Source organism: Telmatherina bonti (genome assembly GCF_933228915.1).
Source record: "Telmatherina bonti genome assembly, chromosome: 6".
In the NCBI taxonomy this organism is placed as follows: domain Eukaryota; kingdom Metazoa; phylum Chordata; class Actinopteri; order Atheriniformes; family Telmatherinidae; genus Telmatherina; species Telmatherina bonti.
In genome coordinates this window covers 30,565,610-30,591,196 of record NC_136624.1, presented here as the reverse complement: position 1 = coordinate 30,591,196, position 25,587 = coordinate 30,565,610, and the positions used below count along the sequence as shown (strand labels likewise).

General features: G+C 37.6%; 1 protein-coding gene across 1 annotated transcript in view; it reads right to left on the bottom strand.

Moving 5' to 3' along the window:
• LOC306757833 (voltage-dependent calcium channel subunit alpha-2/delta-3-like) overlaps positions 1-25,587 on the bottom strand; it is a gene marked incomplete at both ends in the record, with an annotated part of 33,615 nt that overhangs the window by 1,957 nt on the left and 6,071 nt on the right. Inside the window, 28 exons of the mRNA XM_079242986.1 lie at positions 17-87; positions 1,606-1,668; positions 1,755-1,799; positions 1,883-1,944; positions 2,026-2,103; positions 2,488-2,609; positions 2,724-2,819; positions 3,376-3,469; positions 3,641-3,738; positions 3,849-3,894; positions 4,161-4,228; positions 4,343-4,404; positions 4,502-4,573; positions 4,854-4,937; positions 5,807-5,881; positions 5,965-6,045; positions 7,190-7,261; positions 9,402-9,419; positions 9,835-9,968; positions 11,128-11,206; positions 12,220-12,333; positions 16,015-16,104; positions 16,206-16,280; positions 16,414-16,564; positions 16,672-16,732; positions 19,131-19,262; positions 19,780-19,942; positions 23,859-23,918. Coding sequence (XP_079099112.1) covers positions 17-87; positions 1,606-1,668; positions 1,755-1,799; positions 1,883-1,944; positions 2,026-2,103; positions 2,488-2,609; positions 2,724-2,819; positions 3,376-3,469; positions 3,641-3,738; positions 3,849-3,894; positions 4,161-4,228; positions 4,343-4,404; positions 4,502-4,573; positions 4,854-4,937; positions 5,807-5,881; positions 5,965-6,045; positions 7,190-7,261; positions 9,402-9,419; positions 9,835-9,968; positions 11,128-11,206; positions 12,220-12,333; positions 16,015-16,104; positions 16,206-16,280; positions 16,414-16,564; positions 16,672-16,732; positions 19,131-19,262; positions 19,780-19,942; positions 23,859-23,918 — 2,366 coding nt within the window. The remainder of the gene's footprint in view (positions 1-16; positions 88-1,605; positions 1,669-1,754; positions 1,800-1,882; positions 1,945-2,025; positions 2,104-2,487; positions 2,610-2,723; positions 2,820-3,375; positions 3,470-3,640; positions 3,739-3,848; positions 3,895-4,160; positions 4,229-4,342; positions 4,405-4,501; positions 4,574-4,853; positions 4,938-5,806; positions 5,882-5,964; positions 6,046-7,189; positions 7,262-9,401; positions 9,420-9,834; positions 9,969-11,127; positions 11,207-12,219; positions 12,334-16,014; positions 16,105-16,205; positions 16,281-16,413; positions 16,565-16,671; positions 16,733-19,130; positions 19,263-19,779; positions 19,943-23,858; positions 23,919-25,587) is intronic.

The window sequence follows — 25,587 nt, the reverse complement described above, 5'->3', positions numbered from 1 at the left end:
GCGTTTAACTTCTGACCTTTTAAAGGACCCCATTTGGAGAAGTTTATTCATAACAGCACCTTCCACCTCTCCAAAGAAGAGTCCTGTCTGAGAGAGAAGTTTTGTCAAAGTACACTGCCTCAACGTCCTCATGTAAAATTCATTAATTTAAAGTCACATATTCATTCCATGTGCTTTTTTAACTACTTAAATGTACAGTTTGTTCATGAACATAAAGTTTTTGTACTCTAAAATGTCTTTTCCAATTATTTAGAGTGTGTTTGAATAAATAATCAAGTTTACTTGCTGCCTTTGTCTCAATTGATCCCTTAGCTTTCAAAAAATGAAAAACGACAGGACAGCACACAATGCTACGTTGTATTGGAGTTATTCAACTCTAGGGAACATGGGACTGCTTATATTGCTTATGTTTTTATCATTTGGGAAACGGCAACAGGAACATAACTATATGAAAATAATTTATATTTCAGAAACTAACTTGTGAAACTTTTAAGTTTTCATTGTAGATTTTACAGTATAAACTGAATCAACATCAGATGCTTCTGTAAATCTGAATTGTAACATTAAAAAGGAATTAGGCAGAGTAAGAAGAGATTGTCAGTAACATACTGTGCAGCCTAAAAATTCTTGCAATGGAAAAACTGATGCATCAGCTTCAGTTGTTGGACTATTTAGTAGACAGTCATCTTGCAAGGCACACTGATTCTAATATAGCTCAACTTTAGACACAGTCCTCTTCCTAAGAATAAACCAATGGGTCGTCTGTTCACCTGTAATTATCTATAAATAACCACCTGCATGTGAAGGGTCAATATTATAAAGTGAAAGTTACACAGTAAAAAGAACACATTTTATTCATGGTGGTTTTTAAGCATAATGGAGCAGTGTTGACTTTTAAACCTATCCTATTAATGTCATTATGTTGTTGTTGACTTCTATTATTGACGTGAACAAGGCAGCCAGCCACCTATGTGGAGCCCAAAACAGGTGGATTTGATCAATAAATCAATTTGATGCAATAAATACTACAACTAAACTCAATATTGAAGTGACAAAACTATCTTGATAAAATGTCATGTTATTGACTGAATGCAACCCAGAAGTGGCACAAAAAACCTCTATCGTGTCTTTGTGTTAAACTGATTTAAATCTTTCACTCTATAAATAACTTTTACATTGTTAAGGGAAACATCTGAGTAGGCTGACATGAAAACGGTCATAGGAGTCGCATACCATGTCTGTAGAGGTCATAATCATGACAAATCATATTAGTAGCAACATGTGACTACCAATTTGACATAATCTGAACACTTTGCAAACACTCGCTTTCAAGCACAGTGCGAGCAATAAAAACACTTTATGCATGAACCTTTCAGATAAATTTGCAAATTCCAATAGAATTGATGTTGAACAGCAAAAAAAATCAAACCAATCATATCAGAGAGGACTTTTTGGGGAGACAAACTGTTTGTTTTACCAACAAATATTTAATATGCAAAAACAAATGGGACCATTCAAACTGTTTAAAGAAAACAAAGCTGAAGATCAGTCTTGAAGTAGATGTTTTTAATGTTTACTGGATGTAAGTGTATTTGCAGACAATACCTGGGATTGTTCTTCTGTCACAAGAATGAAGCCATTGTTGTCAATGAGGTAGCAGTTAATGTCCTGTTGGGATGGAGATTAAAATGTACTTGGAAGAAAAAAAAAACGCTTGGAACTGTAACAAGGATCTATGATGTGACTGTTCTTACCTCACTGTCACAACTGATGCTACATTTTCCATCCAAGGCTGTACACTGAGCATAAAGTGGGGAGATCTTGGTTAAATAAATAACTGCAAATTAAATGATTTAGTACATTCATGCCGCAGTGAGGTCACCTGTCTGCAGGCAGTCCAGAACTTTCTCTGAAAAAACTCCAGTTTCATTTGGATCCCAACAGCTGGTCAAGACCAAACAGCATGTTTTAGCATGATGAGAGGGGCCACATGTTGGCATGATAAGATGCTTTGATCATATTTACCAGCAACAATCGGAGACTTTCTGTCATCAAGGAGCTGTATGGCCGTGCTGGCCAAAACCACACTCTTGTTTTCCAAAGCTACAAAAGAAGAGCAGGAAATTTTATCATGTTACTTTTCCTGCTCACTAGATGGCGTCCTTTAGTTAGCCTCTTCAATCTGACAAACCACAGTACCAGTCTATTACTTTAACAGTAATGGTTACCAGTTAAAGCTCTTTCTACCACCATTTGATTCACATATTTCTGGAGAGGGTGCTGTGATTGAACATTTACATATTTTTTTTTACTGTATTTATGTACAGCTTGAGCAGATGCAGTCACTGTTAACAGGTGGAGGTTGTAAAAGTCCTGAGGAGGAAAGCTGAGTTTCTCATCGTCTAGGTAAAAGATGAGAACATTTTGCATCGAGATAACCATATGCAAGGTTATCACAGAGCTGATATTCGACAATTCACAGTGTACCTGTGCTGAAGGGGATGGAGTAGACAAATGTACCAGGAACCTGCTCTGCTGCTCGCTTGTACCACAGAGGGAAGTGATCAGCATTAAACACTCCCTCCTTGTCCTCCGCTGTCAGGAAGTCTCTGCGGAGGCACAAAGAATGAAACTGAGGTGAAGAGCGAATATTAGATCCATCACACACAATCACAGCTGTGCTGTAGATAATGATTAGAGAAATGTTGAACAGCAGCACTCACTTGTTGGAGAGCTGATCGGCTGGTACAAACAGGTTGGTTCTCGACAGGCCAGTGCGTGTACCCAAAAAAGCAATCTCTACTCCTTTGTCTGAGTTCCTGTAGGTGTGATGGAAAACATCAACTGTAGATTGTCTGAAAGTTTCTATAGAATATATCTGACAGAAACAATGCCACTTATTTAGTTGGTTTTTTTTTTTTGTTATTTACTAGCTTGCTAGCTAGATAGATCAAATCAAACCAAACTTTATTTCTTGAGCACTTTTCATGCTAAGGGAAACACAAAGTGCTTTACAAGATAAAATCAAGTCATAAGGATTAAAACAAACAGTAGATAAGGCATTTAAAAACAATTAAGATGCAAGCTCTTTCCACACTCATACACACACAAAGACAGAGAGCAACCACACAGATAGGTAGCTAGGTAGGTAGATAGTTTTACACAAGCTGCCTTGGCACTTTGGCATCGCTTTTGTTAAGTTGAGGACCAGGTAATATTTTACATTGTTCTTCAGCTAATTTCTAACGGACAAACGTTTTATTTAATTACCTCTTTTTTGTTTTTTTTTTAATATTGATATAACATTTTTTTTTTTTTTTTTTTGTGTCTGCATGCAGGGAAGAGTAACAGGGAGCGGTCACAAAGTGTTCTTACTCAGACTTGTTTAGAGCCAGCCCAGTCCAGTAGGCCTCCAGTGGAGCAGTGACCACAGCATCAAACAACACTTCTTGGATTAATTCTCTGTCACCTACACAATATAGCACCAATTTTCGGAAAGAATTTGATCAATACATACAAATAATCCATCTCATATCAGTTTTTGTCCTTAAATGGTTGTGATTTGGTATCCCCACAAATGGCACATCCTGCTTGTATACTGTAATACAACTGGTTTAATTACGACTCGCGTTTCTCTTACATTTGAGGTGTGGTCTCCGGCCTGTCATGAAGAACTTAATGGCTTGGATCTGGGTCAGGTGACGGTGTTCATGCTCTTCCTCTGTGTTGCAATAGGTCCTGCAAGTGGTCCAGAAAGGGCCACGATGTTAGAGCACAAGATGTGTCATGAGCATAGTGGGATAACCTACATTACGCATGAATGACCACTTCCACAGCCCCTGCCTCACCATTCATCTGCCAGGGCGACATCTGGCTGTTCCAAATCACGGAGCCCTGAAAAACACAAGTCAGTAACGCTTCAGTAATGCCATTCTGTGTGGACTGATGCACTTTGAATGTGTCTTGGTGAGAACAGTTATCGTGGCAACAATAAATTCTGGGGGGAAACCCATGTGATGTGATGTGTTTTTTAATGTTTCAGATATGTCTTAGTAATCTCTAATAGATATGAACAATGTTGCATTTAAACACCTTTTACAGGTTGTTAAAGTATTTTGCCTTAAGAAAAGGTATTGTACAACATAATGTGAATGAAGTACCTGCTTCAACAGACACATTTCCTCTGAAGAAGTACTTGCCATGGCCTCTTGAGAGAGCTACTCCGACACTGGCATCACAAATATGGAAAAGCATCAACATGAGTCAGTAAACTTTTGCTTGGGGCTGACTAAAAAGCAATGTCATTAATTAATGTAATTTAGGCATTATTATATTTTTCCACCTGAAAGGAGTTCCTTTGATGTCAGTGTAATAATAGTCATTGTGCATTCTGAGTACACGCCTCTAAAAAAAAAAAAAAGGAGATATTTGCTCTTTTAGTCCAGAGGAAACAACAATAATCTGATAAACATGCATTAAACATCTGAATCTGCAACCTCACCCCTCTGTCCACAGTCTTCTTCACTTCCATTGAAAAAGTCCCTGTCTTCCTGTTCACCATAGCGTTACGCAGCTTAGGGATAAAGTGCAGTGAAGGGGGCAGAGAATGTAAAGGTTGGGTCAGTGACAAAGCAGCCGGTCTGGATTTCATTGCATTTACACAGCAATAATCAAAACTGGCTGCAAAAACTTGACCATTCTTATTCTCATTCAATTTAATAGAAGTGCCTGATATGAAGGGGCAAAATTAAGAAAAATGGCAGATCCAGATTCAGATTAATACAATGTGGATGCTGTTTTTCTTTATGAAAAGCAACTTCTCTAATCCTATAATATATATTTTTAGTGCATACAATGTCATCTTTGTCCTCCCATTCCACCTCCGAGAGATCCACGCTGCTGTAGTTGGGCTTCCTCCTCTTCTGACCCTCCTGATACTGCACAAAGTGACACAATGTGTGCAGATTAATGACCGCTTTACTGCTATTCTGCTTTAATTTCATAAAAAGATCTGCCTAAACTCAGCTCATCTTTCCTAAAACAGTCATATCTCCATTTGGTCCTAAGTGTATAAATATAAAATATATATGCATAGTATAAATAAAATAAATCAATTTGGATATATTTTGTTGTAATTTGTCCTTTGTCATAAAATGAAGACTCACTATACATTCTCCTTTTTCAAGCACTTTTATGGTGCTTTTGGAGAGTAATTGTTTAACAAATCATCTGTGAAATTAACACTGTCAGGTAAATTAAAAATAATGAATATGACTGATAGAAAATCCACGCTCAAACAAGTCTACATCAAGGCTTTAAAGTCTTCATGTTGAAACTCTGCTACTGTATGTTGCACATGAAACGACAAAAGTTAATGACTACAACCACAGCCACAAAGAAACATTCACGAAGAACCAACACAGACCAACACACACAGTTGCACAGAGAGGAGTAGCACTAACACTGGCACACACAGATCCACTAGCACAGCCAAAGCTCCTGAGACACCAGTGGTCCCAGGGCGTGGGGCTGTGGTCTCTGCCAGCGAGTGTTAAGTTACCTCTGGGAAATCTCAGGCCAGCCAGCCCTATGAGTGGCCCTTATCCCTGCATGCATACATCAAAGGAAAAGGTGGGGATTACAGACTATACGAGCTTCCTAAGCCAGTTAACACATTTGTCTCTGTGTGCCCTTATATTTTTGGTCATCTACACAATAGCATGGACAAAAGAAAAGGGAAAAAGCAGGGTAAAGTCAGGGAATGCTGTGTAACTGTTGAGGTTTTAAAGCAAAGAAACTGAGTTACCAAAGGCCTGAGGTCTGGATGTATCAGTATGTAGCCGTTGTTTGTGATTGCAAATGCGTATCCGTGGATCCCCAACTAGAGACAGAGAAAGAAATGTGTACAATAACAACGACAAAAAGCATAAATACATCAATCTAGTGAGAGGCAGCTGATTGTACCATATGTTTTGGGATGAGCTTCATCAACTCCTGCAGAGGAATGTCTGTTCCTACGACCCCCAACAGAATACCCTGGTTCTTCTGCATGAAAAGATTAAAAAGGAACACATAGCTTCAGTCTGAACCAGCATTAACATTAATTTAGCTAAACAATAGTCTAAAGGGGAAATACAACATAGAAACTATTTGCAGGAAAGGACAGATCAGACTTTACACATTAAGGAAGCTGAGATGATTCAACGTCAGCACCAAAATGTTGCATATTGTCTGTAAGTCTGTCGTGGAAAGTGTAATCAGCTTTGCAGCCATCTGGCAGCAGCACCAGGGCCAGAGACTTAAAGAAGCTGAAAAAACTGATTAAGATGGTTGGTTCTGTGTTGGGGATCATTCTGGAGCCACTGGAGCTGATTGTCCAGAGAAGAATGTTGCACAAGCTGCTGGGAATAATGTAAGAGTCCTCCCATCCTTTACACAACATAGGGAGGAATCATGTCAGCTTGTTTGGTGAGAGGCTTTTCAAATACAATGCAGTCTAAGGTACATGAGATCCTACCTACCAGCAGTCATCACCTGCAGGAGCAACTCACTATATTCTAAATGTATATATCTATATATATATATTTATATATATATATATAAATATATATATCTATATATATAGATATATATATATATATTTTTTTTTATTAAAAACAGAAAATAAAATGAAAAAAAGGGAAAAAATGTCTAAAACACAGCAAATTCCCTCTTGGATAGATATCATTCTTTTAATTTTTATTTCATTACTGCTCAGTTACTAAGCAGACAAAAGAAAAAAAGAAAAAGAAATGGATACTTAAGTAATAAAACTTTTTTCATACAGTTTTCACTTCTGTACTTTGCCTTACTGCATTATCTCTAAAATAATAATATGGTTTAGAGGGACAAATTTGGTGCTCTGAACTGGCAGTGGAAGTACTCACAGAACTGAATTCACACCTGTGGGTAAAACAATGCCAGCCAGGTGAAATATGCCACTCTGGATAGTTTTTATCTCCTCATTGATCCACTACCACAAAAAACACCAGCTCACCATTTTGTTTCAAGCCAATGACGTTCATAGCTGCTGATTAAATCTGTTATGCTAATTTATCTTCAAATATGAAGAGTACAGTGATAAAAAATACAGTGGATGTGTATGAAATGACAAAAGTGCTTGAGTACTTTAAATGAGTAATTCACTTACCGTTTCATTCTTTGTGCTGAAAACTGGCATCGCTACCGTAGTCGTCAGAGATGGGCCTGATTTGTCATTGAGCTGAAATAATAATAAAAAAAAAAAACCTTATCGAAGCAGCTGATAACATACTGGTCCCATTGGTAAAGGTGTCACTGTTCTTTGAGATTATATTCTTAAGCATCCTTCAAAAGAAAAACTACATAAAAGCATCTTATCAGCTTTGGAAAAACTGGTGATCAAAGTGAAATGAGTTGATGTCCACCTAATTAAACTTTGAGTATAAACAGTGACTGCATCACACTATATTTTCACATCATGGGACTTTAAATGGTAGATCATTTCCTCATCATTTATAACTAATAAAAAATTAACATTATATAAAGTATTCTTAGTAATTATTTTCAGCAAACAGATTGCACTGACTATCATTAATTAGTTGCTCTGCTACAGTTAATATATATTTCATCATAGGGGTGAATTACATTTCATGAAAAAGTAAGTCAATAAACGCCACTGAAGGCATAAAATGTATTTCCAATTTTCACACAGATAATAAAGGTTAGATATGGTTTTATTGTATGAAATTTATGGCAATCTGTTTTCAGAGATGCATATAATATCCATGTTTTCCAAATAGTAGAGGTCATTAAAGTGTTAATGGCTCGGATCTTAGTACCTTAAATTATTATTTTATGTCCAGAAGTGCAGCTGGTGCCCCTCCTTGTCACTCTGGCATATTGTTCTGTTATATTACAACAGTTGCCCACAAGAGATGAGCTAAACAAAGTCAGCCTTGTGGAGTAAAAAAGTTAGGTCAAACGTTTAAAAAAGTGACCTATCATTTCTCTTGCCACTTTAGAAAAGATACAGTTGAAAAAAGATGGTCGGAAAAAAGGGGGTGTCGTCGAAGACAACTGTTCTGCAATGTGCATCCAACCATATTTACACTAATCCTGTTAAGCAAGTCTGAAGCACTGAAACTACAGACGTTCATTAAATATTCTACAAAAAGTATTTCATATACTTCATCTAATGCAACTGTATCATAATACAGGAAGGTATATCAAATTACTATGTATGATTTAAATGATCATTTTATGATCAAGGTTTTTCATTAAGAAAGAAAAAGCACAAAAATAAAACACTTAGTTGTTTCAGGGCAATTTACTAAGTTTGGAAGATTGCTAAATAAAACAGACTACATGGAAAGTGCAGGCTGCAGTAGATTATGTCTGTCTTGAGGACTTAACTATGAGTAAAAATAAAGGTTGTTCCACATGTGGATATGTGGATCCACACACTATTAGTTTTTGTGTTGTACGTAATGTTTGAAGTTCTAAAAAAGCAGAAAAACTCATAAATGTGACCTCGGTCGAAGCCTTCCCATTGTCACATGTGAACCATGTGATGTTCTCAGGAGGATGAAGGCTGACATAATTAAGCACATGAGGACTGTAAAAGTAGGTCTGCTGTTCCTTCACCTTGTGAGTCAATATGTGTATGTGTGCATGTGTGTGTGTGTGTATTTGTGTATATACGTGTATGTGAAGGAAACGAGCCGTGAACAGTTGTGTGTACAAGCTAGCCTGACAAAATGAAGAATGTATGGCCCTTAAATTCATTACTACACACAATGGAGGAAAAATCTGGGCTGCTGTAGTCTTCACAAAACCCATGCGCGTACCAACATGCACACAGGTAAACCCATGGATGCCTAACAGCCCTCCACCCCCATCCTTCTCTCCGTTTCCTCTGCCGCTTTCTTGGTCTCCACTCCAATGTCAGTTTTATTATGGGCTTTAGGAGATAAAGTGCAATGATCCACAGAATGATGAATGGTGTGTCTGAGGCTGCAATACACGAGCACACACTCCAGAGGACAATCTCCAACCCTTTTGTGTGTGTGTGCGTATGTGTTTTAGTGTGGAGATAGTTTCCAAACTGCAATGAAATACAATAAATGCCTCTGTGCTGTTTCTGGCCCTCAGCGGGAAGGACCAACCCTCACTTTAAACTTCCAGGGGAATATTGAAGCATGATGGCAACATTTAACTATTTAACCTCTCAAGTCACTTCTACTTTACATAGCATGACTCAAACTTGCAGAGTGTGAGAAGTAACCTTTTTCAAAGCCTCTTTTTGGTTCTATACTTTAGATTTATCTGGACAGTGTCTGGCTAATTCCTCTGTAAGATTACAAATAAAATGTGATGTTTACCTTGTGAGCCAGAGAAAGCTGATGAGAAAGAAGAAGCATTGTCAGAGAATTAAAGTATGCACCTTTTGCATTGGCTTTGTGGACACAGATGTACACTGGAGATGGTGGTGGGGGATCCATGCAGTTTAATGAAGCTCAAAATGAGGAATTATTCCATCAGCAGGAAGAATGATGATGAGGAAACATATCCAGACATGGACACTCTCACTGTATAGTAGAGGCACTTTGAAATAATGTAGGAGGGCAACACCACAACAGACAGTCTACAAAGTATCTGCAACTACAATGTAATATCTAAACTGTAATGTCTTTCTTACTGTAAGAGTCCAAATAGTTTATTCAAACATGCAGTCACCCTGGTACCCTGCTCTGGCTGAACATTATGTAATAATAATGTGTATATGGTATCTAACAAACACTGTAGCAAACTTACAGCACTGTCCACGTAAGCTTCAGTCCACACCGTGTCATGCTCGTGATCGATAACCTTCGGGCGGCTCATGACATGAAGATACCTCATCACGTTCTCCTGAACATCAGCTAAAGTGGAGATCTGACTAAAGTACCCTGCAGTAAAACAAACACATAAAACAAAAAAAAAAGAAAAAGAAAAAAAAAATCTTTATTAAAAAAGCTTCAACTAACTTTCTGTTTCATAAAATAAAATAAAACAAATACTGTAAATCCTGAAAAAAAATTTTAATCACTATTTGCATCTGCTATATTATTAATATAATAAATATATATATATATATATATATATATATATATATATATATATATATATATATATATATATATATATATATATATATATATATATATATATAAAATGTGGTTTTAAAATGCGGCTTTTGTTCGAAGGTAGTCCAAGATTTCCATGCAGGTGAAACTTTTACAACTGAAATCAGGCTGCCAAATACCCAGCATGTCAACAGCTATGAAAATTTCCCTCCCATGTTAGATATCCCAAAATCCTATCATCCAGACATTTAATTAATATTCAGAATGGAATCAGAAGTGCTTATTATGCAGAATAGCTGTCTGACTGTTTTGTATAATTTTTTTTAATTTTATTTGATAATCACTAAATGAAATTTCAGCCTAATGGAAGTAATTGTAGATCACCAGATGGAAATGCAGTTCTCAGGCAAAGTAGTGACGTTAAAATCCATTTGGTCATTGTGTATTTCATTACTGTTCACTGCCGCTGATGTCCCAATCATTACTGGACTGCACTGAACATTGCTGCAGCAGATTTTTAGTGCATCAGCTCAGAGCAGCGCAGGAATCATTTGACTTGGTGTCGGTTCCTGCTGATGCTGACAATGTTTCACATTAGACATGTAAGGTTATTTCACGGCAGGGGTTTGTGAGGGGAAAGAGGTTTGGGGTTTGTCATTCTACAATCCCCCTGCGATCTGTTTTCCTGGCTGTGACTTTCCCTTTCAGAGGGCACTCATCCGGAGCACTGACACGTGGGAACCATCAGCAGCCAGCAGCCAAGAGGTAGACACTGACAGGAAGAGGGATTAAAGCAGATTGACCTCTGACCCCCCCTCAAGTGACACTTCATTGCCTCTTGGCAGGAGGAGTCTAGCTAGAACATGCATGTAGCCAAAACCCCACAATCTATCATATTATTGCACAGAAGCGTCCCATCAGGCTCTTTTCACTGCTCCGATACGAAGCTGTCTTGGAAAGTGTTTATCAAAAAGTCTCCAACCTTTGTTGGCACAAGCCATCCATTTGAGGTTATCAGCAAATGCAGACTCTCGTCCAATCAGGTAAGGGAATATCCGCACCTGTGCAAAAGATAAAGAAATGCCAACATTTTTAAAGATGGAAGGATAAGAAAAAAAACATGCAAAGTGGTGCCCTTCTTTAGCGCTTCATCTTTCTTTCCTGATCCTATCGGCTCTGAAGCACAAGCGGTTACAACCTTGTAAGGGTGTGCTTACTGTTTAGCTGCCTTTTAGGCTCTTTTTTTTTTTTTTTTTTTAGCCAATCCCTTACAGATTGTATTAGCTGTAGTTTTTATTTTCTACTGTGGTTAAATTAAGTTAATTTTCTTTTGTCAGGGTCTGAGGATGAGGGCATGTGCAACTGTCCTTTTGGAGAACGTGTGTATTTTTGCCAGACCTGCATGCCTCATTGGCTCCAGATGCTTTGCTAAGCATAACGCATATAGAAAACACTGAATAGCTGCCATATAGCAGTCCTCAGGGTGTATGGATGGGGTGGGGGTGGGGGGAACCAAACACCGCCTTGTACTCTGCCAAACACCGCCAACACACATATGCTTGATAGAACTGAACAAAAGCCCCTAAGCTGTTGCTTTTATTGCTCTGTGAACAGCACAGCAGTTGAGTTAATATCAATTGCATTTAGATGTTACAAACATTGCATGACAAAGGATTTTAGAGGCAGTGTTGAGTCCAGGAAGAAATATGGAGAGAGTGCAGCAGTGGGGCAGACTGAGTAAAGCCTTTTCTAAGTTGAACTCTTCTACATCCACTGCCCTTGAAAGCAGTTAACTTCCCACATTTTCTTCCTTGTGGGAAAAGTATTGAGCTGTAAAGCATCAACATACCAGGAAAAAAGAAAACGGACAGATTTTACATTACAGAGTTGTAATGAAGTGAGAAGCCAATTCCTCACAGCATCAGACAGGAGCTCGAGCTGGCACAAAGTATTAAAATCTACATCTATTCCTGATGTAAGAAAACTGCAGTGCAAGCAGAAAGTTCAGAAAGAAGAGGTATAAAACTGAAAATTAGAAAAAAGTGGGAACCACAAGAGAGAGGTCAGCACTTACTTTTCTTTCGGGCCAATTGTACTTCTCAAAAACATCATCATACATTTCTGTTGCCCCGTCAGTCACAAGCATGATGGCCTGGCTGCACACACTGCCCCGTCCAGTCTGATTAAACTACAGAAAGAGGTAGAAAAATATGTTAGGAGAAAAGAAAAACCTAACAAATCAAAATACATCAGAGTTGATGTTTTTCCACACTGCACAGTTTCTCATGTTGTCTGCAAGGCCTCAGTCATTCAGCAGCACAGTGTGTTTAAGTAATCCTGAATAATGTGGCATGCTTCATTCTGATGCCACAAGATGCAGTGCAGTAATTAAGTGGTTTATTGACCTGCAACAGTGTGAATGTGGAGACAAAAGAGTGTGTTGTGACACAATCACAGGATAAATCCTGCTGAGCTCATCTGCTCTTAAATCACACAGGCCTCACACAGAGGCACAGCAGCTTATAAAACGCAATGCCTTATCACTTAACTTATATAGAAGTTGTGTTTATTTCTGAGAACTGTTTCCCAGTTGCTACAGTACTTTCAGTAACCGTGCTTACTCTCAGTGGTGTATGTATGACCATGTAACGTTTAGGCAGCCTGTGATGTTTGGTTAGAATAAATTTGATCTACATTCAGCATGAACTCATAATAATCTAATTCATTAGATAATTCAGAATATTGCACCAACCGCATTAAGTATATCCATATATAACTTTTTCTTCTTTTTTTTTAATTAGTTGCTGTCGCTGACAATAATTTTATGTATAAATTCATAAAATATTTTTTACAGGAATGTTGTTTGTGACCTAACATTCAACAAATATATGTTATATTTATTTTTTTCTTTATCTATTTATTTATTACTGGTGTGATCATTTTCAGATGGTTTTCCTTCTTCATGCAATGTATGTTATTAATGTTTGAGGTTGTAGCCACCATAACACTGACTTAAAATAAGCTGTAATATTAAATTGTTTTTCATTAGTATGTTAAAATTAATGTAATAATCAGAATATGCATGACAAACATTTCTAAACAAAAGCAATTTAATAAATTGAGTTTTGAGAAACTTATTGGAATGACATTCCTGTTACACCTTACACTTTCATAAAACATGATACAACATATTAGTATGATTTAAATATAAAAGATTGAAATAATCATAAACTATTAAACACTGATTAGATACAGACATTATCCAGCAATCTATGAAGATTGTTCATTATTCAAACTATCATTTTCCTCTTCATTTTATTGTAGGAGGAGTGAAGGAAAAAACAACTAAATCACTACCAAATGTGATCATTCACCACAGCTGAACATAAGATTATATGTTGTTATATTTCTGTTTCTAGCAGGACTTTTTGATCCATCAAAACTAAACCATGACAGTGAACCATCACATGCAACATCAGGCACTGAAGCAACTCTGCAACTGGATTATTTACTACATGATTTCACATGACAACATGTCTTTTGTGTGAAAAAGCCCATGAACACCCCGGCCCAGGCTGTGGACAGCTCTTGTCATGCTCAGGAAGTCAGTGACAGTGAGACGCTGACAGCTCATCCAGGCTCTTGTTAATGCACCATCTCCCTTGATTTGTAAGGCCCTGCTTTAAATGTATGTGAGAATTACAAGTGAGTAAGAATTAGTAAGAGTAATTTTTTAACTGTGACCAGGATCAATAGGGAGTTGATGCAAATAAAATCTAATCAATCTAAAACCACTACTACTACTGTGTTTCAAAGTAATATTACTCAATGAACAAAAACTTAAGATAAATGTGCTTGAAAATTTAGGTATGTCCAGTTATTAAATAAATTGTACCAAATCTGGTGTCAATAACCTAAAATAATATTTTTTGTGTGATATTATCAGTATCTCACATCACTGTGGTGCTAGTTTGGCCCACTCTTCTTTATATTCCTTTATTTAATTGGGGTTTGCAGACATTTATTAACACTTAACTCTTAATAACCAGCCACAACATTTTAATCACATTAGTGTCTGGACCCTGACGGGGCCACTGCAACACCTCAGTTCTTTTCTTTTTAAACCCTGCTGTTGTATAGTTGCTGCTGTGCTTGGGATCATATTCTTGTTTCAATACCAAATACCAGTCAAGGTTTAGCTGTCAGGTAGATGGCCTCTCATTTGACTCTAGAATACTTGGACATAAAAAGACTTTGATGGTCGACTCAGTAACTGCAAGATGTTTAGGTGCAACAGTTGGAAAACGAAGCTCAACTCATCAGCCCTCAATTGCTGCTCTTGACAGATGATATGAAGGATATGTCGGCTTTGCACTTTTTAAATAAATCACGTAGACTTTGGCTTAAAATCAGCACGTGAAAGCAACCATTATTGTTGCCTTTGTGATTTGAGATTGGCAGCCTTCTTCACAGTTTTCCACAAGTGAATATCCTGGTCGATGATAGAAGAAATCACACTAAAATGTTTGAAAATAACTATAAATTTTTCCAGATTGATGGTTAGCATCGGTCACTTGCTAACATACTTGCTGATGTCTTTTGTTCTTGGCCTAAATGCTCTACACCAGCAAAACTCCTGCTTTTATGAATGTGCTCATTTTGTGAAATACAAGTTCATCATTTCTATGGATGCATTTATGAAGTACTGATTTTTCACACACTCCTTTTACACTTCGACAAAACAGTAACATAATATATAATGACATGCATTGTTTATCCAAGGTTAATGTCATTTAAAGACCAGTTCGATAAGAACTGATTATTACTGTCACGATTTTGTACTTTATCTTGATATGTTAAACCTTATAGGTGAAAGAGGATGTCCTTTCTTTTTAACATCAATGTATTTTGTGATGACAAGAAAATTTATAATGTGCATTCTGGTTCGTGCTTGTTTCATATCAGTGATCTTTTTAGAAGGAGCAGTCTGTAGTGTTGCAAGCAACTCTAAGCAACACTGGATCTCTCAATAAACCAGTGCTTGATATGAACACTCCAGTATTCATAATGTAATGAGTCTTTCTTCAGTAAGATTTTTGATAAGTTATATTCTTTGGACTTGATTCACTGGGCATCAGAGTAACAGGGAATATCAGCAATAGGCTACTGGCTACCTGATTTCCATATTCATTGCAGAGCTTTAATTAATCTGACAAATGCAGAGGTAGGAGCTGTGCTCCCTCAGCTTCAGTGGAACAGCCAAAGCTCGCCTGAAAACAGGGAGATAAAACAAGTGCAGCTTGGCTCCTAGCCTTATCTTCTTTGTGTTCCAATCAGCAACAATATTAATCATTGACATTAATTAGAGTCATTAATCATGCTTCAGCATAGATGTGTCTGTGTTTGGAGGGTGGAACGGGGATAGCAGTGGAGCGTTTCGACAGTCGACACACCTCCCAAATGCTTCAAATACATTTGAGTCGTGTGTGCTACTTTTTATGATTAGTAGAAAACAAGCAGAGTGTTGTACATGAGCACTTCTGTCAGTGAAAACAAATGTAGCTTCTGAAATGAAAGTTTTCCTCCTGTTCTTGATGAGTGGCGCCTTTGAAATAAATGGGAACAAAATGTATTTGTAATAGCTGGGCACATGCATTCATTTGTTATTTTTATGTCAAGTTAATTGATAAATAAATGAATCATTTCATAAGAATTTATGAATACTAATGGTTACTACATTATCAGTAAACAAAAATTAAGCTGATCTGCTTTGTGATGCATTATCTGGTGGAATTTAGACGGAAATGATGAATGTTTGAACAGCGTCCTCATTAAACTGACAGTCAAAGTTTACTGTGGCAGAACTTACATCGTTCAGGATTGTGAATGCTTCGCTCAGAGCTTCACCCAGCAGCCCGATCCCTTTGGCAAACAGCTTGTCCAGATGTTCACGGAAATGCTGTCAGATAACAACAAATATCACAGAGAAGAGCTTTAGACATTAATCTAATATATTCAGCATGGCATGACTCATATCTGTGAGATTGATCAGGGGCTTACATCTTTATTGTTTCTATCAGCTCTCACCAGCGTGCCATTCAAACAAGGCTCCACATAGTGGATCTCCTGGTTGTACTGTAAATGTAAACATGAGTTAAACAAAAGACCTCCAAATCAAAAGATGGCTAAACTTTTTCTTTTAAGTTAAATGATGTCTGGAAAATACAGTTAAAAAACCACTTATTAACATAAGGATATGTACACATACTGCAATGATGTTGAAGAAGTCATCATCTCCCAGTGTGTCTAATATGGAAGAAACAGTCTGTCTGGCAATGGTCAGTCTCAGCCCCTTCATGCTTCCACTCACATCAACTAAAATGACCACATCCTTTGGAGAGGTAGCTGCCTGGATGTACCTGTGACACAGAAAAACTAAGCACCTCCAGCCACCAATAAAATACAGATTTTTCTTTACATGCTATTTGATAAAAAATATTTTTTTCCAAGCAAAAAATAAGCGTACCACTTTCGATTTCTGCAGTCAAAGCCAATGACACCATGCTCATCCGGATGCCACTTTACTCCTGCGAGACAAGCCAAGTGGTAGGTTTATGGGTAAAACGAGAGATGAGCCCAGTTTGGGTTTAGGATTGGGCTGAGAACTTTCCTTTTGATAAAGCTTATATTTAGAGCTTGTGCTAACTTGCTGGGTGTAATTGTGTTGCTACTGGGCTGCTAGTGGACGTCCTGTGATATACTGAGCACCTCCTGCCATTTTTTTTCTCTTTATTCTTTAGGTTTATAAACATATGACATTGCTATTGTGATTTAATTAAACTGGATACAGATTATTTAATGGATTTGTTTTAACTGGATTATAAATGAATTATATTAAATTGGAATGAATTTTGATGTGTCTTTAGGTGACTTTGAATTGGAACTTTAGCTGAATTGAATTGAGGTGAATAGATTTAAACACGGACACATGATATTTGGTATGTCAGGTGAAATGAGATTAAAGAGCAGCCCTTTCATCTTTCACTGAAGCCCATCAGTAGTGCACACTAACATATAGCTGCATTTACACATATATAACTAATTATATTTACAATAAACTTCATATCATGTCAAATTCAGTTTTATTGTGTATTAATTTGCAATGAAAATACATCATTGTAATCTTTATTTGTATATGCTTTAGAATATCGGTGCAATGCAACAAATTCAGAAAGCAAAAACGACTCTGTATACTTAAAGGTTTGCCAAATAAAGCCATCTAAATAATAGTCCGAAAAGAAACAAAACAAAATCATCAAAATACTGCTTATATTTACAAGTACTGCCTGTGTATGGAAAGGGCGAATTCCTCTGTGCTGCAGAACTCTTCTGCTGTAAGGCCGTTAAAAACACATCATTGAGCCATATTGCTGCACTGGGCAGCACAGTCTTTCTTTATGATAAACACTCTCACTGTGTTTTATCTTGACTCTGTATTTACCATCCTGCTGCAGTAAACTCACCACGACACCAAATGTGGATTAAACCATGTCCAAAATTCAACATGTCTGCTATTTGTTAAAAACCTACTGTAAAGAAGTGCTCAAATATTGCAATCTGTGATGGATTTTTAAATAACAAAAGATATGCATCTTTGATAAGAGGTAATTAGTTTTGAGGTGAGAGGTACACACAGAATAGCACTGTTTAAAAATGTTCAGTAACATATAGCAGCATGATTGTTTTTGGTCTTTAAGATGCTTGTTTAAGTTAAATAATGTAAATCATTTTTTTTAATTTCACTTTTTTTTTTCAAAACCAACAACCTATATCCTGTTTTAATGTTCTTTTCTATCAACAGAAAATTAAGTAATCTATGCAGTCTTGATGTGTGTATGTGTGTGTGTGTGTGTGTGTGTGTGTTCAAAATGAGGAATATGTTGGTAAAATGACATCATCAAGTGCAAATGAGAAGTATCTCTTCTTTGTGGATTTCTCTTTATACAGTACATTAAACAAAAACATGTTTATAACAATATCATAAGTTGTAGTTTATCTCATTCCTGTGACTTCTCTTCAGCATCTCAATGAGCCATTTGCTAGTTTCACAGATTGTGTTACACATGAGAACAGTGGCTGAATCTAGAAACTGATGGCTGATCCTCAGTGTGGCTGCCGACCAACACGGACAAATTCTGATTAATTGCAGGCTGTATATGTGCATCCTCTCTGATGGAGTGTAAAATTACAACATTAGCCAAATTACCCTTTTAGTAATTCTAAATCATTTGCTCCGATCTGTTTTTTTCTCTTTTTTTTCATGTGTTGACAGCTCCCATGGGACAACCCTTTCTTTTCCTTTTTCCCAGTCCAACACACACAGACGCCTGTTTTTTACTGCATGTGGACCTTTTCTATTATCACGGTGCATTTTTCCCCAGACACTTAAGGTAACCTTAGCCATCACAACTAAATGCCAAACCCTAACCTTAAACCTAACCATACTTCTGTTTCTGACCCCAGAACCAAGCCTTAACCCTCAAAAATCCCTTTTTATCTGTAGGGGCAAACTGATCTGTTGTCATGTCATTATTTACTACAGTATTTACAATACTAGTTATTTACTAGTATTGCTCTCATTTTGCTGGAAAGGTTTGGACATTTCAGACGTCTCTGTTTAGGTTTAGAAAATTTGCCTTAAAATCAATGCTTTAATACCAGCATCTGCATGTTAGATCTTTTTTCTAAACAAAATGTTTTGCCCACTTAACAGAATACAATTACGTGATGTAGACATGAGATAACTCCCCATGGTAATGCTTATTAATTTTTTTATTTGATTAAAAAAGTGCATTATTTGAGTCCACCTGAATGAATACTTACATTTTAATCTTGTTCCCATTTAGTCATAAAACTGAGCTGCTGATTAAACCACTTGTCCCAACAAGGAAAGCAGTCAGAAGAAAGAAACAGTAAAATGCTCACCAGGGTACTGCCTGAAGAAACCTTTGGCACTCCCAAAGTACTGCCAGATAAGTGTTGGATCTCTTCTGAAATTTTCGACAAATACTTTGTTCAGGGCCTCGGACCAGTAAACCCCGTTCACTATATCAGGATCTGAGGAGGACACACAGACAGAGAAGAAGCAAGAGACAAGCGAATTAAATGGTGATAATAGTTACCATCTTGGTCACCATTACTGATTGCATGGTTGATCTTTGTTCCCTATTGACTCCCACTGAAGGAGATACAATGGCTGTGACAAAATCATCCCTCCCCTCCTCCTGCTGGACTTGCCTCCCTTTGTATTGTGAGCAGAGAGTTATGGGGAGTCCATTACAGCCAAACAAAAGCCACCAGGGCGATGCACAGAGGGAAGTGACACAAAGAACTGACAGAGAAGCTACAACAGAACAACTTCTTCACAGAAAGGTCTGCTTTTATGGACTAATATTGATCCTCCACCTCCACTTTCCCCAGGCTGTGATACTAATACAGCTCCAGCTTCCATTTCTCATTTTCACCACTTACTTACCTCTTTTCTCTGCTCACCCTCCTCATCAGCTACTCCTTCTGTAGGTAAATAACATTCACATAATTCTTTCTTTTGGCAGGCGTTGGGAAAAATTCTTACCTTTGTTGTACATGTTTGTGGGGACCTGGACAACGCTGAGACTCAGGTTGACTGAAAGGTTGTTGAAATGGTCATTGGGCTCCAAGAGGAACTCTCCACCAAGCTCCACGTTATTGCCTTCCTCATCCACTTCATTTATCAGTACAGCATTGAAGTACTCATACTGTAAAGAGTGAGTACATAAAATGGTGGATTTGCAGGCAATGTTACCATCAACTAAGACAGCAAATGAACTATCCACATCTTTGAACCTTTTTCAGGTAAAAAAAAAAAAAACGACAATTATAACAATACTAATGATACTTTATTAAGATCAGCCTTGAAAGTTTCAAGTCTATATTGAAAGAGTGTGTATACAGTATAGTATGGAGCAGAGTCATAGTACAAGTCCCCTTTACATTTAAATTAAACTTTCATGAATTTATCAATTTATCAGGATCTCTCTTCATATTTAGGCTTTCTATTTGTTGGCTGAGGATATGCTTTGCAATTCTGAGTTAATTAGCCTAATTAATTATTCTATCTATGTCTGTTCCAGTGGAAGTAAAACAGTCCATAGCATGATGCATTCACCACTGTGCTTTAAGGTATATATGTATATGTATATGCATATGTATATGTATATGTATATGTATATGTATATGTATATGTATCGATATAATCCTATCCGCTTAATCCAATGAAGGGTCGTGGGGAAGCTGGAGCCTATCCCAGCAGTCTTTGGGTGAAAGGCAGGGTACACCCTGGACAGATTGCCAGTCCATTGCAGGGCCACACATAGACAACCACCTATGCTCATACCTATGGGCAATTTAAAGTAACCAATCAACCTAACATGCATGTCTTTGGACAGTGGGAGGAAACCAGAGTACCTGGAGAGAGCCCACGCATACACAGGGAGAACATGCAGCAACCAGCAACCTTCTTGTTGTGGAGCCACGGTGCTAACCACCATGCCACCGTGCAGCCATATATAATGTGCTTTAGAATAGGAAACAAGGGTACTCCACTTGCATAAGAATATTACAACATGTTGAGATCAGGATCAGAACAAGTTGTTACTGACTGGTTTACAATTAATAACTTCTAGATAAGCTATGAGTGTAAAAAAAATGTGTGCAAATTTTTCAACAAAGTTTTGTTTGCAGCTTTTTCTCATTTTCCCCATATTTTTCAGAATCCATATGAAATTTTTGGCATTTCCACTTTTGCTTAAAAAATATGGGAAAACTTCTTTGACCATGGGTAAACATAACTTAAGCTTTCAATAGTTTTTCCTGTCCTTCACTGCCTACTGCTGCATAAAAAATACTAACCTATCCTGTCTGAGCGGCCTCTCTGTGGCCTCTAGTCCTTATTGTCTTCACTAAGAGAAAAAGAGAGAGATGGGAACGATGGAAGGAGGGTGGGAGGCAGGGAGAGATGGCTGATGGACTCTACAGCATCACTCTCAGGGGAGAGCGAGCAAGCATCACCATCAAGCAGCCCCTGACAGCTCATACCACGCCTGAGCAGCTCTCTGACGAGCTGCGGTGGTGCGCAGGGAAGGAGGGAGGAGCTGTGGAGGGGGAGCAGCTGGGGAGAGAAATGTGCACACTCAGCAGAACTTGAATGCTGTAGAGAAGCGCGTTAACCACCAGGGTGTGTTACTGTAGAGCACACCATTGGACACTGCAGCTTTCTGAGACAGCCCACTGACTTACACCGCCGCAGTTAGCTGGAGGCCATACTGCAGAGATCTGCCCTCCATTACAGACTGCTGGGGCCTTGCTGTACAACTTGGTTCTGGTAACTAGAGATGGTGCTTGTCACTAAGCTTTGTTTGGTATGAGAGACTTTGAATCATCCCACGCTTACTATCCTCATCAGCTTCCTCATTTGCTTTGTAAGTCTTTGTCTCAAGCAGCACATCACATTGTTCCAGGAAAAAATATATTTTAAATAAACACCAAGTTGCAGCCTGATCAGCAAAAACACAAAGTAAATCAGCAAAATAGCACAGGGAGCTGTTTATGTGGAGTAAAGAGGTGAAGTAATTCACTAAATGTATCTGTAATTAACAATTTTTAGTTGCAAATTATTCAGAATTCTAAGGCAAAAAAACACATAGCCCCAAAAGATTAAGACTATTTCTCTCACTCTGTCCTCCTAAAATAACTATTTGAAAAATAATTCATAAAGGATCTTTGTTTTTTTTTTCCTTAAAACTTTTAAGAGCCCAGTATTCTCAAGAATAGATAACAGAAACTCTTTTGAGTGTTTTTCTTTTAGTTTTAGAGAAAAAAAAAAAGGTTTCAACATTTTTTTTAATAATTATACTTGAATAACAGTAAATAAAAATGACAGAAAAATGAATCATTTTGGACATCAACATCCGATCTGATCTGCACACCCTTGAACGTGATGCTGGAGTCAGGTCATTACAAAACGTGTGACACCCCTGACAGGAAGCAGCTAAGATAAAAGCAGCTGGCTTATCTTCCTGTGGTCAGTGAAATGGTGTGTGAAAAATGTGCAGTGTTGGAGGAGGCATGCTTGCCTTAATGATGTCACATGGAGTGATAACATGACATCATATTATTATCACAGGTGGATATTGAATTTTCATTACTGCTTTTCTTAATGGCTTTTAAGATTAAATGTCAACATAATATTAAGGTTTGTATGACAGTAGCTTTTCTTCTCATTGCTTGGATAAAAATAATCATCTTCAAGCAATCAAGACAGTCTTAGCTTTTTTTTTTTTTTTTTTTTTTTTTTTTTTTTAAACATACCTGTATTAAATGCAGTGATCAAGTTTTAATCTGTAAAATTCCATACGTACACAGTTGTTCAGTTCAAATTATAAGAATATATGTGTAACTATAAATTACAATTCTGCAAACTAAAATAAACATTATTCACATTCAATTAATGAGTGGTCAAATTATTATAAAAAACAAAATGACACTTATGTCTGCACGATCGCTTATTTATTGAAAGTTAGGTACCAATAGCAGTCAAAAGTTCCCTGAGAACTTCTTGTAAAAAAAAAAAAAGTTCAAATATGTAATTTTGAGATAAACATTATCAAAGATCAAAGTACATTCATTGCTATAAATAAATGACAATAGATTATCTATTAGGGTGATGCTTTAAACAAGAGCAAGGATGACTTTAATTTGACCAATTCTATGCAGTTTCACGAACACGATATTATTTTCATAACCTGTAAGTACTTTAAAAATACAAAAAAAAAAAACAAAAAAAAAAAACCCCAACACATCCTCCTGTCTCATTAATGCAGCATAATCAGCAAAAAACTACGAAAAGACAAAGGGGCTGAATGTATTCATATCCATCTGATGAAAATGCTTCTATTAACTGTAAAGTGCTGCTGTTATTTCTGTGTTTTGTTGCTCGAGTGGGTTTTCCAATCTAGAGCCATGTAAGTGAAACAATGCCCCTCGTAAAAGAGTTTCATTTATCTTTGTCCACTGCACAGAGAGAGGGAGAGCAGAAATACTGCATTCCCTCTGCAGAGACTGAGGAAATCCGCAATGAGAGCCGCTGAAGTCCCAAGAAAACGCACATCTTGTTAGATATTATGAGATTTAGCAGACGGACTGTTGGTCTGCTGTTTCCCTTATTATTAAACCGAAATGATTAACCAAAAACGGACACACAATAAAATCTCTTCTAATATAAACACACACCTTTCAACTGAGCTGTTAAGCACAAGGTTTTATTTCTCTCTTCTGTGTTAAACAACCATTCAGTGAGTGGAAGATGCAGGAGAGAAAGTGTTTTTTTTTAAACTATTATACTTAAATTCGGTCAGAGTGAGTTATGAAAGTGAACAGCCAACATGTGCGGCACTGCATCAAAGATGTGTTATGTATCAAACGCTGACAGGACATCAGGACGGAGGAAGGACGACGCCAGCACAATTAAAAACTTCCAGGGCCTCTTGCCCTTCCCTCACCTTGCAGCCGCTCCTCCCCGCTCCAGCAACTTAAAATGATTCAGTACAGTGACGAACCACATTTTTAATCATTTCTCCCCCCCCCTTTACTTCTTTTGTCCTGGTCAAACCTCACCTGCAGGTCTGGATTATCCTCGTGCTGATGGTGCGCTTCTTCTGCTGCCTCCACCAGCCGCTGGAAGTAAGAACAATACATGGCGTGTGTGTGTGTGAGACTTGCAGACTTCTACAGGCCTCCAGCATGCTGTCACATCCACCATCCCACATGGGGTATAAATCATCTTAAATCCTACTCTTTTAAAAAAAAAAATTGAAGTAAGGCGAGATTTTTACTATTTCTCCCTTCTTGCATATTTTTCCCTCATATTTTTCTTGTTTGTTTATTCAGCATGTGTTTCCGTTATGTATCCCAACAACACGCGTCATTCTGTTGGTAAAGTTATTGATGATGTTGGCCAAGTTAATATATTTTGTATGCATACATATCTATATTAAAAAGGCGGTACCACTACGCATAAAACGTGGTGCAGTAGAGTTGTGGCGTGATTGATGGCGGCAGGTTTGGAGCAGAATTTTCGTAGCCATGCTCACCAAAGCCGCAATAAGTTCAATAATAACTGGATGCTGGAAAATGTGCTTGGCTCTGTGTTTCCCGGGAAATGCCACCTTAACCTGAAATCACTCTCGCCTTTGGAGCCGAGCAGGCAATTAACATCTGTCACATGTGTCAAAAATAACTGCTACATAAACACAACTGGGGCTTTTCAGCAACTGCTTGAACCTTGGTGGCCAAATTCAATTGACCTCATATGACGAGATCTTGTGTCGTCAGCAGCGGGCGAATAAAAGCATCATGAGCTGAATTTAATGTCTGCTGATTTAGATGGAGAACCCTTTTCTAGGCCTGGGTAACTTTCCTTCTTGTGAAATGCACCTTGCGCCAGTCTTTCAGTCCAACTCTGTGCTTCATGGGAAGAATGAGAACCAGGAAAAAAAAAAATCCCAATTTGATTTGGAGCAAAGTGGTCACGCAGTCGATTTTCCATTGATCTCTTATTGGTTATTTTTGTTTTCTTTTCTAGGACCTTTATGACTGCTTTGTACAAAATAAGGTCTCTGTGAGCTTACTTATCTCACAGAATTCAGCTTATCAAATTAAAAACTTCCCTTTAAATGTAATTTACACCCTTAATTGCTATGATTTATCGCTCACATGGGATCAGGCGCGGGGAGATAAACCTTATCATTCCTCTGCAGACACTGCAGAGGTTTCGCATTAAAGCGATTCCAGGCTTGGAGGTCGTAGACAGGCTGCATGCTGGAGAGCTGATGTGAGACTTTTTACCTCAACACATTGGCAAATTTCGGTTCCTCAAAAATTACAAGTTGATTAACCTGTACACCAATCAGGTCAAAGGAAATGTTTGAAACAGACGCCGATTCAAACTCACGATGCAGCATAATCTTAAAAAAAAAAAAAAAACCAAACAAACAAACAAACATGGCAGCATTATGAATAGCAGTAACTCCAACTGAGGTGTGAATGGAAGGGAATTAGCCGTGTAATTATTCTTATCCCAACCCTGAATAATTAAATAAACATAAATTAGATCACGTGATGTCACACTATTTCCTCACACTGCTTTTCACCAGTGTGGGAATCAAACAGGAAATCAAAGTGGTGGAAGATAACGCAGCATAAAGGGTGTAGAAAACTGAATAACAATTGAAATTATTTTTGTTTTACTTTAGTATCTCCATGTTATGCTTTATGTCTCAATTACCTGCAGAGAAAATAGTCTGCTCCACTTCACAGCATTAATGACAGGTTTTTATATCACACA